At 34.3% G+C, this 12,439-nt stretch overlaps 1 protein-coding gene across 3 annotated transcripts in view; it reads right to left on the minus strand.

Annotated features, from left to right (window-relative positions):
* Positions 1–2,937: 2,937 nt before the first annotated feature.
* Positions 2,938–12,439, minus strand: part of UFL1 (UFM1 specific ligase 1) — a 60,437-nt gene continuing 50,935 nt past the window's right edge. The window contains exons 13-20 of one of the 3 annotated variants that reach the window (XR_014248431.1): positions 11,613–11,730; positions 10,299–10,465; positions 10,085–10,215; positions 7,959–8,039; positions 7,565–7,650; positions 6,805–6,985; positions 4,626–4,900; positions 2,938–4,165 (exon numbers count right to left, since the gene is read on the minus strand). Coding sequence is in view for 2 of the 3 variants with exons in the window: in XM_082405221.1 (XP_082261347.1) it covers positions 4,682–4,900; positions 6,805–6,985; positions 7,565–7,650; positions 7,959–8,039; positions 10,085–10,215; positions 10,299–10,465; positions 11,613–11,730 (983 nt within the window). In the remaining variant the exon portion in view is untranslated. Of the gene's footprint in view, positions 4,901–6,804; positions 6,986–7,564; positions 7,651–7,958; positions 8,040–10,084; positions 10,216–10,298; positions 10,466–11,612; positions 11,731–12,439 lie in introns of those variants that run through there. The other 2 variants (XM_082405221.1, XM_082405222.1) reach the window with 2 other exon arrangements.

Consider the following 12,439-nt stretch of genomic DNA (forward strand, 5'->3'; position numbering starts at 1 on the left):
ATATATATATATAAAAAAATACTTTTTTCAGATTCTTTTCTATTATAGGTTATTACAAGATATTGAATATAGTCCCCTGTGCTATATAGTAGGTCCTTGTTATCTATTTTATGCATAGTAGTGTGTATATGTTTTTCCCAAAGTAACTTATCTCCCCGCTACCCCCTGCTATCCCCTCTGATAGTAACCATAAGTTTGTTTTCTATGTCTGTGAGTCTATTTCTGTTTTGTAAATAAGTTCATTTATATAATTTTTTAGATTTTTTAGATTCCACATCAATAATTATATGTCTCTCTGATTATCTGTATGGTAATCTCTAGGTCCATCCATGTTGCTGCAAATGGTATTTCATGCTTTTTAGTGGCTGAGTAGTGTGTTGCATATATATACACCACATTTTTTTTATCCATTCATCTGTTGATGGACATTTAGGTTTCTTCTATGTCTTGGTTATTGTAAACAGTGCTGCTGTGAACACTGGGATGCATGTATCCTTTTGAATTAGTTTTCACCTTTTCAGGATATATGCCCAGGAGTTGGATTGCTGGGTCATATGGCAACTGTATTTTCAGTTTTTAAAGAAACCTCCATACTGTTCTCCATAGTGGCTGCACCGATTTACATTCCCACCAACAGTGTAGGAGGGTTCCCTTTTCTCCACACCCTCTCCAGCATTTATTACTTGTAGACTTTTTGATGCTGGCCACTCTGACCAGTGTGAGGTGTTAACTCGTTGTAGTTTTGATTTGCATTTCTCTTAATAGTGATGTTGAACGTCTTTTCATGTACCTGTTGGCTATCTGTATGTCTTCTTTGGAGAAATGCCTATTTAGATCTTCTGCTCATTTTTTTTTATTGGGTTGTTTGTTTTTTGATATTGAGCTGTATAAGCTGTATATTTTGGAAATTAATCCCTTGTCCGTAGCATTGTTTGCAAATATTTTCTTCCATTCAGCAGGCTGTCTTTTCATTTTGTTTATGGTTTCCTTTGCTGTGCAAAAGCTTTTAAGTTTAATCAGGTCCCATTAAAAAATTTTTGCCTTTGTTTCCATTACTCTAGGAGACAGATCCAAAAATATATTGTTGTAATTTACGTCAGAGTGTTCTGCCTATGTTTTCCTCTATACGTTTTATAGTATCCAGTCTTATGTTTAGGTCTTTAATCCATTTTGAGTCTATTTTTGTGTATGCTGTTAGAGAACATTCTAATTTCGTTCTTTCACATGTAGCTGTCCAGTTTTCCCACCACTTATTGAAGAGACTGTCATCTCTCTGTTGTATAATTTTGTCTCCTTTGTTGTAGATTAATTGACTATAAACATGTGGGTTTATTTCTGGGCTCTCTATCCTGTTCCACTGATCTATGTGTCTGTTTTTGTGCCAATACCGTACTTTTCTGATTACTGTACCTTTATAGTATAGTCTGAAGTTGGGGAGCATGATTCCTCCAGCTCTGTTCTTCTTTCCCAAGATTATTTTGGCTATTTGAGGTCTTTTGTATTTCTGTACAAATTAAAAATTTTTTTGTTCCAGTTCTGTGAAAAATGCCATTGGTAATTTGATAGGGATTACACTGAATCTGTAAAATGCCTTGGGTAGTATGGTCATTTTAACAATATTGATTCTTCTAATCCAAGAACACGGTATCTCTTTCCATCTGTTTGTGTGGGCTTCAATTTCTTTCATCAATGTCTTAGTTTTCAGAGCACAGGTCTTTTGCAGGTAAGTTTATTCCTAGGTATATTATTCTTTTTAATGCAATGGTAAATGGGATTGTTTCCTTAACTTCTTTCTGGTATTTCATTGTTAGAAATGTAATGGATTTCTGCATATTAGTTTTGTATCCTGCAACTTTACCGAATTCATTGATAAGTTCTAGTAGTTTTCTGGTAGCATCTTTAGGATTTTCTATGTATTATATCACGTCATCTGCAAACAGTGACAGTTTTACTTCTTCCTTTCCAATTTGGATTTTTTTTCTTCTCTGATTGCTGTGGAGTCCTGGGTTCTATTTATTCTCCTGTTGGCTTGGTGTGGCCTTCAAAGTGGAGCAACTTGAGTGAGTCTGTAGATCATTTTAACAGCCACTTTAATAGTGCACCTAGGTTCTGTGGAAAATGTACATCCCAGAGCTTATAAATGTGTTTTTCTTTCATCTCCCATGTACACTGGGTCAAAGACTTCATTGGTATTAGTCAAAGAAAGAAAGCAAACCTTCCATCGTCCCCACCCCCTATCCAACTCACATAAGTTAGCTCTTGATAGAAAAAAAATCCCATTTGGCCATGGGTCAAGTGGCCTTTCTGAGGAAGGAATGAACCGTTTCTTCACACACTCTTCTTCAGCTCACTGTTGCACTTTGACCTCATCCTTGGTGCTTCATGGTCTGACTAAAGTATCAATACATTCTCCAAAAAGTTCAAGATGATTCTACATTCAGGTTAAGCAATTTCTACATTTATTGTCCTAATTTAGCATTAAGGTCTTTTTGGAAAATATACTAATTTTGGTAAGATGTACCACTCTTCACTGAATCTGATGGTCAGAAGTGAGTTTCCTTTGACTATTCAAAAACACATGGTCTGGAGATGGAACACATGAATGTGAATACCTGAGCACATTATTCAAATATCTCTACCATTATCTGCAACAGTAGAAAGTAGCAGATGAGAGTTTAGCTACACATTTGCTGAAAACTAGCTAACTGAAAGTGATTTACTGAGGTGACTAGCTAACTGAAAGTGATTTACTGAGGTGAAATGGTTCCCGAAATGGCAAACTTTCAAGGAATGAAAGAGGACTATGGAATTATTTTTGTGTAAGAAAAATATAACAAAATCCTTTAAAAATGTTCACAATAGAATTTAAAAATGTAAATACATATATGTATCAATTAATCCTAGTAATTAAAATAACAAGCTTCAAAGTACATAAAATTTAACAGAAACAACAGACTTTATTTTAAATAACATTCTTAAATCTGCCCATTAAGATCATAGTAGATAAACATGGAACAACTTTTATTAATGAAATTAGATTTATAATATGATATCAGCTAAATAATTTTATTTACAAAAAAATAAAAACTGCTCTTATTTACTGTGGAAAAATAACCATTTTGATAAATGAAAAAAATTTAATGCAAACAAAATAAGACAGAATATTTTATTTGCTTCATTGTCTCTTCTATTTTTATTTTCACAAATTAAGAAAGTCATAATGCTTTTATTTGCTTCATTGTCTATGATCTAGTTTGACTCAAATGTGGATTACTTTGGTATCTCTTGAAACATAAATGGTAAGGTCCTTAAAGACTGAATAAAAAATCAGGTTGGGTGTTCAGTATTTTGGAAGCTGAATCAACAAACTAACTGGAATTTGTGTTCACAGAGGATTTGTCAGTTTTCTTCCTTTGCCCTTATGAAAATACATTAATAGAAAATTAGCAATGGAAAATATTTTTTAGTTTGTTACATTCCTATCAACTTTGCTTAGCAAATTATATTTTTTGCAATCAATATTAATACTTTGTCTAGAATTAGTGTAGAGGTAGACCAATCTTTGTATTCAAATATTTTCAAAAATAGTTTTAAATGCCATGTAAGGTATTATATAAAATAGTATTTTTAAAAAATATTTGAGATTTAACTTACTATTATATTTTAAATAAGTTCCTCTTTTATATACAATAAATTGTTGCCTGAAACTCATCTGATTGAAATGATTACTCCAAGGAACTATTTTAGTCTTTTAACTAGTACTAATCTTTACAGAACAAGAACACCTATTTTTTAATAAGCGTTTCTATTTTGAAAAAAAAAGTTCTAATGATTTAAATGCACTTATAGATCCCCTACAACAAAGTATTAGGTGATGGTGACTATTAATATAAAAAATGAAATTCAGAAATGCAAACTGGGTTAAAGAAAACTATATTAAATTTTTAGTTATTACAATGTTAAAATTTCAATGTTAAAATGTGACTTACACCTATCAGTAGTAAATTATATTTTTTCTCTCACTCTTGTTAGCATCTTACTTTAGAATAGAGCACAGCAGTGCATGGGCTCCTCGGGTGTTCTTCTTCTGCACCTGTAAACACATTCCTGAAGCTCCCAGCCACATAAAAGTTCACTCTTGTGGGGGAGATGAGAGGCCCTCTATCTGCCAGAAATAAGAGCGAGGGCTTAGTAATAAAAAAATATTATGCAAGTTTCTGTATTTTAGGTTTGAACCATTCTCTATTAATTTTAAAGTAAAATACACTATTTTCAACACCAAAAAAAAAAAACCTGCATTTTAAGTTTCTGCTTAATATGTGTAAATTTACACATGTCACTTGAAATCCAATAAAACAACTGAGTCCTTTCCTAGAGATAAAAGATAGCAGAAAATTTATTCTTCATTCAGCATCTAGAAAGAAAATAAACCTGAAATGTATAATTTTTAGAATAATGTGAAAAAGAAATCTTCCACGGAGACCCCAATTTACAAAAATTCACATCTTTATAAGATTTACAATGAATACAACACTACTGTTTTAACTGAATTGTGAGTGTGGGAAGTGCTATTGGGTGGGGGATTCCGAACTGTGAAATGTGTATTTTTTTTTGTAACCACTCACCTTTAACTTTGGGGAAAAATGTTTACTATATGACAACATTAAGTAAATTAAAATCATTACTCTTCTGTCACTGATGATTTCCTGGATTTGACAACAAGGTCTTTAATGGATGAAGAAAGTTCTTGAAGCTCTTTACGAGTCATACTGATGATATCTTCTTGTTCTTTGTCTAATTCATCACTCAAGGGATCTTCTCCCTGCCCAGTCTTCTTATTTTGACTGACTAAATGCTTTATAACCAAACCTTGATACTTTACTAAAAGAGTATGTTGAACCTGTGAAAAGAGGAGAAAAGTTAACAAACATGATTTAATTTTCTGTGGAACAAAGTATTGGGTTGGCCAAAAGGTTCCTTCAGTTTTAAAGTAAAAATGAAAGACATTTTTCGTTTTCACCAGGAACTTTATTGAACAACATATTCATTGTTTTGTTCCACTACTTTCTGCCATTTTTCAGGCAGCTTCATAATTCCACCTTCCCAAAAATTTTGTTTCTTTTTGAGCACAGAAATGTTCCAGGTGCCTTTTACAGTCTTCCAGGGAACTGAAGTTTTTTCCATTAAGAGAATTTTGTGAAGACTGAAATAAATGGAAGTCCGAAGGTGTGATGTCTGGTGAATACAGCGGATGAATCAGAACTTCCCAGCCAAGCTGTAATAGTTTTTGCCTGGTCATCAAAGAAACATGCAGTCTTGCGTTATCCTGATGGAAGGTTATGTGTTTTCCGTTGACTAATTCCGGATGCTTTTCGTCTAGTGCTGCTTTCAGTTGGTCTCTTTAGGAGTACTTGTTGGAATTACGTCATTTGGTTTTCTGGAAAAAGCTCATAACAGAGGACTCCCTTCCAATCCCACCATATACACAACATCACTTTCTTTGGATGAAGACCTGCCTTTGGTGTGGTTGATGGTGGTTTATTTCGCTTGCTCCATGATCTCTTCCGTTCCACATTATTGTACAGTATCCACTTTTCATTGCTCATCATAATTTTTAAAATTGGAACATTTTCGTTAACAGTTCAGTAGAGAATCATGTGCGGAAATACTGTCAAGAAGGTTTTTTTCGCTTAACTTACGTGGAACCCAAACATCAAAGCGATGAACATAACCAAGCTGGTGCAAATGATGAAAAACGCTTAATTTGGATATTTTGAGTATGTCGGCTATCTCCTGCATGGTATAATGTTGATTGTTCTCAATCAATGTCTCGATTTGATTGCTATCAACTTCAACTGGTCTACCGACTGTGGAGCATTGTCCAGCGAGAAATCCCCAGCACAAAACTTCACAAACCACTTTTGACACGTTCAATCAGTCACAGCACCTTCTCCATACACTGCACAAATCTTTTTGTGTGTTTCGGTTGTGTTTTTACCTTTCTTGAAATAATAAAGCATAATATGCTGAAAATGTTGCTTTTTTTCTCCCATCTTCAATATTAAAATGGCTACACAAAAATTCACCAATTTTGATGTTTTCTTTTTAACAGCACACTGATATGACAGCTGTCATAATACAATCTAACAAACTGTTTCAAATAAAGTTAAAGACAACTGACTGCTACTGGAGCCATCTTATGGAAAAAACCAAAGGAACTTTTTGGCCAACCCAATACATTGACGGTTTTCATCTTTACAAATTACTGGCCATATAGAATTAGAAAGCTGAACCTATCAAGGTCCTTGCTCTCAAGGAATTTACAGTTCGGGGGAGATAAAGCATGAACACAGATCATTTTAATGTAAGTTGACTGAGCTAGCTTCTATCACCAAAGATACAGTCAAAGTGATATGGAAGTTCAAAGAAGCCAATTTACCTTTAGCTGAAGAGTTTCTCAGATGAATTTGTGCAGGATAAGACTTTTTGAGCTGGTCCTTAAAGGACAGGTTAAACCTGCATAAACTGAAATGGAAGACTGAACATTATTATTTCTCTTCCAAAAACTTAATTTCCAGATTCAGAATATTCCTTACCATGGATCTTACAGGATCCTAAAAGATTCCTGAGCTATGCTGAGTTTTAAAAACCAACCTCCTTATTCACTGTTTCCATTCTTGGAAGCAGGAAGATGATGTTAATATGTTTTGTTGTCTTAGTGTTCACAATGATTCACATCTATCCATTCAAAATATTCAGAATCTAAAAGCTATAAAAGTTTCAAGTGCACTGAAAATGTAATACCTCTGGAATTTTAGTATTCAGAAAAGCAATGATCTGCGGGACACATCTTCCAGGTGCATGGAGCATGCTGTGGGTTGAGAACTGAAACAACAGAACCGATGTGAGATGCAGAATAAGAGCAGGGTCTTCTGTGACTTTTAGCTGTTCAGCCAGTGCTTGTCGATGCTGGAACAGTATCTGCCTAAACAAAAATAAAATAACATAAATACATTATCATATTTTAACAAGTTCTCACCAACTTCAGTTCTTCTCTTCTGTTTTCATTTTTAGCATCTCTAGTTTAATTAATCTAGTTCCATGAAAATTTTAAAGGACCTTTTAGGGGATACAGACACATAATCCTAAACAGGCATGGACAAACTAATATGCTAGAAAATGACAGAAAAACATATATATATATATATATATATATATATATATATATATGTAGCAGGGATACATATATATATATATATATATATGTAGCAGGGATACTCAAAGTATGCTTTTTATTTTGAATTGTTGGGGATCAAACAGATGTGCACTGGATTAAATAAGCTTTCCTATAAAGGTCTTAAAGCTAATAAGTTCCCAGGCTTGATCAACTATGGGATTAACAACTCTGCTACCTTATTCTATTGGGTCAGAGAGAGACACCTAAGGATATGAAGACTGACTATGACTGAAGGTCTACAGCCATTTAGACACAACAGTTCTCTATGCAAGATTCAGATAGACTCCAATTTCAGATACGAAATTTCAGACATTAATTCAATGTTACCTTTCCCTTTTTTTGTCTCCCCTTTTCACCATAATATCACAAGCTTCTGCTGCAGAATCCAGACAAGAAAGAAAGTCTTCTATGCTCTGAAAAGGTATTTAATACCATGATTTACTTTTATAAAACAGGTTGCCTAAAGAAAAGCAGTCGTTTAATACTGTTTTATAATTTTACACCCTGGATACAATTTTTACAAAGGTCATTTTGTCATGAAGTTTGAAACTGTGATTTAGGACTAGAGGGTAAAATGCCCCCAGCTTGGTCTCTTCCTTCAACTGCCAAAGAGGTGTCTGAGTGCAGGATAATAGGTTTAGATTTAGTTTTCAGTTATTCTGTCTATTCAAAGATCACAAATTCTAGCCCAAATATCTAAATAGAATAAAACTTCACTTACCTTCTCATTCAGAGAGCTATGGAGTTTTGTGAGAGCTACTTTAGTTTCTTCTGATAATTTACTTAAAATTTTTTTTCTTACCTATAGGGCAAAAGAAATTCCTTTGGAATGGTGTCTTTGACATGTACTGGATATAAGTTTAAACAAAACAAAACAAAAAGTGAGTATTTACTATTGTAACAGAATGCTGAGTGAAATTTATCTTTGTTCTTAAATTTTAGACCACAAACTAGGGATAAAAATATGCTAAAACACTCTAAAATCAGAATGCTAGTCAACAGTCAAAGACGCTAGATGCAGCCCCTACTCCTCCCATCTGCTCTAGCAGTATAAGAAGAAGAATGAGAGACAGAGAGCGCATGAGTGAATGAGCACATACACACCATTCATCGTGCAAGAAAAAGAGAATTTGGGGTAAGAGGCTGCTCCCTCTTTTTTCTATTGTGGTGGGAAGAGTGTTTTTCTCTAAGGCCAAGTGAGGGGGCCCCACTCATAAAGATCCAGAAGGCCATGAAGGTCCAGGATGCCTATAAGTGAGGGGACCTGAAGCACAGAAGGATGGATGCTTGTTATACTGTCTGGTGTGTGGGACCTTTTCAGCACCCCTCTCCACACAGCTGTGCTTTGTGAAGTTTGGTGGCATTCTTGACCAGAGTCCTAGGGCTCCTTCTAGTGCAAAATTTCTGGAGGAGGCCTTATTGGAATGGCTTGGCCAGCAGGCCCTGAAAATTACACAGTATGTCTTAAGAAGATCGGACCAACCTATTGACTCCTACCCCATGCTACAGCAATCCTCCTGTGGCCCTTAAAGGGCATGGGAATGACCCCAGGTACTTCCCACAGCAGAGGCTGGCATGCAGGCAGGTACATGGAACTAGCCAAGCAGTTGAGAATCACTGCTCAAGGCGAAGAATGGGAGGGGAACAGTACCTTGCCAGGGTAGGAGGGAGAGATAAATGGACCTTTATCTGGAGGTTTAGGGGGAGTCCTTGCTATGAGAAGGAGTCACATGATATTAAAAACATCCCCACAAAACAACCTATCCCACCTATGCAACAAAGACACATCACGAGAAGTCACAAGCATTAGACTGATTTGGTTTGACCTAGATCAATGCCAGTGATATGCAGTCAGTCTTATGAAGGCACTGTTGTCTCTTTCATTCTTCCTAAATCTCCAACCTTAAGTAGATCTAGGGTGAGGAAGAAGAGGAGGAGGAGTCCTAGGGATAGGCCATACCTTTCCTCATGTAGGCAACTGGGAGCCATAGCTCCACCTAACATTGCAAGAAGGGATGATATAAGCTTTGAATTTGAGATTAGAATTTAAGAAAATGAACTGGAATTAGTCTAAATAAATGAGATGATGTCATGAAATGAAAATGACTGCAAAGTCAGAACACTGATAAGGGACTTGCAACTCAGCAGGAAAAAGGGATGTGACGTAACAATAATCAGGAAAAAATAAAATAGCTGATTCCAAAGTAACTAAGCATCATTACCTTTTTTTTTTTTCCTTGTTCTGGGTGCTTCCTGGGATTCTAAACTGTGATGCTAGCCTAGACCTTTAAGAATTTGTTAAAATTTCAGCTGCTTTACTTCCAGCTTCTATGATGGACACCTCTTCTCCCTGAAGATCTGCCTAAAGTAAGCCAGTTCATTTGTCCCGTCTCTCCATCCTACACCTCTTTGAATAGTGACCCTCACTCTTTGCAAGGCTACCTAGTGAAATTAAATCCAATCTGAGTCATCTGATGAGCTTAAAAAAAGATTCTGTAGGCTACTCAGCTTATTTATTTACTTTTTTTCAGAGATAATACAACGTTTTCCTGTTGCTTTCTGTACAATAATAGGAAGTAGAAGGCCAAGCACACATGCTATATTTATTACAGGCATTCCCAGACACAATGACTAGTATTTCCTTACTTTTATTATTACTGTTAATAGACTGGTTATATTACCAATCCTAGTAGCAACTGTATATATATTGTACTAAACTAGAACTAAAAATCTGACAGATTTCTTCCTAAAAACTCCTTTTATTTTCCTTTTAGATGTGAGAAAATAAAACATGCTTGGATTTCAAAGCAAAACACATCAAGAGTGGCAAGAAAATCACTAACTTACTTCACTTGTAATGGTTGCAGGATTGTCTACTGCCATCATTAATTCCGAAGCTAAGAAGTTGAAAATGAGATTAGTGACATCAGTACACACTGTCTTCAGCAAGTGCTTCGTAAGAGCAGCCTGGGTATCATCTGGAGAATAAAAGCGCTTCATTAAAATGAATGTCCAAGGACAATTAAGAGAATCAATGAAAAAACAGTGTTAAGTATAATACCTGTAAAGAACTTCATCCCTTTTTCAAATAATCGAATATTATTATAAAGGTTTGAAACCTCTTCTTGCAAGTCCTTGATCGTGTGCTTCCTGCCAGTTCCAGAGGCAGAAGAAGTTGAAGACACGAATACTGAACGTACCACTTCGAGATAAGTTTTATTTAGAGGTCTGTGCATGAGATAAATATATTTAGTTTATTAAAGTGTACTGGGTTTATGTAGATAAGAAATTTTGCTTCTCTGCAAATAAGGCTTTAAAAAAGATCCCTATTTTTTTAAACAAGATTAATTTGGAGAATAGTTAATAAGAATTTTCCCTCAAATTCCAGAAATTATAACTTCAATGAATTATTTTTCTCTGTTTTAAAGTACTAAAAGTTACTGCATGAAAGACAATAAGAAACACAGTAATAAAAGCTTCAGTTCAAATTCAATTCAGAGCAGCTTTTAAAAGTTAACTTGGAGAACAGTAGCCTATACATTTGTTTCCCATCCTCAGGAATGATAACAAATTCTCAATTTCTAACGTACTATAAAAGCTATGTATTTTTAAAAAATCTTTTTATGCCCAACTCAGATTATTTTAAAAAGTTATGGCAAATGATTAATAGTAACTTTCATCTTTTTATATATGAAAAATGTAATTATGTAATGTACTCATGCACAAGAATGTTCACTTAAGTTTTTTAAAAATCTCACTACAAAAGCTGTTCTTCTAATTCAAAAATTTAGATGCACTAGGCTCCTGGATTGCATTTAGAGAAGCTTACACATAGAGACTAACTTGGGGGAAAACCATGTTAGTTAGCAGTAGTCAAGTTATACACAATTTCTTTTATTTCTGTATAAAAATAAATTTAGCCTGGCTCATTTATCAGGTAGTGCTGTCTATTTTATTCTCTTTGAGGGCAGTGTGTTACTTTATTTTCTCCCTAAAAGTGCACTGTTTAATCTCTGTCAAATAGAAGATATTCTTTTCTTCATTTTAGATGTACTTTCATGCAGTGTTTGTTAGAGACCAGCCAGTGTTCAGTGCTGGTGTTTTTCTCCCAATTAGAACTGTAAGATGAGTGAAGGAGACCACCTCCACACTCCTGCCCTGTATTTCCGACACTGCCTTGCCCAAAGCACTTAAGTGTTTGTTGAACTGTTTCTGTAAGCAAACAAAATCTAGAATTTGGTGACTAGGTTAAATTTTAAGGTTTGAAAAGAAAACACCTAAATTATATGTTTTCTATGATCTTGCTGAAAATTTTAAGTAATAACTAACTCACTAAATTTCTATTATAAAACAAAACATATGTTCTTATACTTGCTTTATTAAGTACTCAGCAAGTTCAGAAATAAACTCCTCAGGGGCATCTTGTAAATGTTTTCTTAAAAAATCTTCAATCTCATCCTGGAACATAAAAGCGATCTCTGGCTTCTTCTTTCCTGTAATAAAAATAAGCCATAGGAAAAAACAACAAAAATAAGCAACCTACAAGCAAATAAGGTTCCATTAATATATTTAATAAGATGATGGTAATTCATTTATTGCCTACCATAAAGTCTCCATTGTTAGTTTCTGTCACCAAAATCGCCAATGTCCAATAGCAATAACCAATGAAAACACTGTTAAAATAGGATATATAGTGGCATTTCTTTTGAGTAATAATTTTCTAACTTGTTTTCTACAAGTCAATCAAAAAATAATAAAGATGATTTTTTCCTCCCAAACTAACTTGGATGATGCAAATAGTTGGAAATCAAAACAACAAGTGGATAAAAAAAAATCTTTTAGGAAAGGATAATTTTTCTCTGTTGAACAATGGATACTGAGCGGAATGTCCTTCTTTATAAAAATAAATATTTAATAAAAATCCAATCATCCTTATAATTTACACAAGCTTTTCAGGAAAGGTCTTTATGATCAAGTGAACCACAACTCCAGTAGAATTAAGCTAAAAATTGTCTATTTTGGAAAGGCATGGAAGAAAAAACAACTTAAAATTTTACACCCATAATTTATTTTTGCTCTCACAAAAATAATTCTATACCAAGGAAAATTTGTATGTAATGGAAATAATTGTTAACTGTGGAAATGTCATGCCTACTCACTTACTTGGAAAAGTATGAGTTGCAAAGAAAGCTAACAATATTT

Source organism: Balaenoptera borealis, assembly GCF_965194805.1.
Source record: "Balaenoptera borealis genome assembly, chromosome: 9".
Classification (NCBI taxonomy): Eukaryota; Metazoa; Chordata; class Mammalia; order Artiodactyla; family Balaenopteridae; genus Balaenoptera; species Balaenoptera borealis.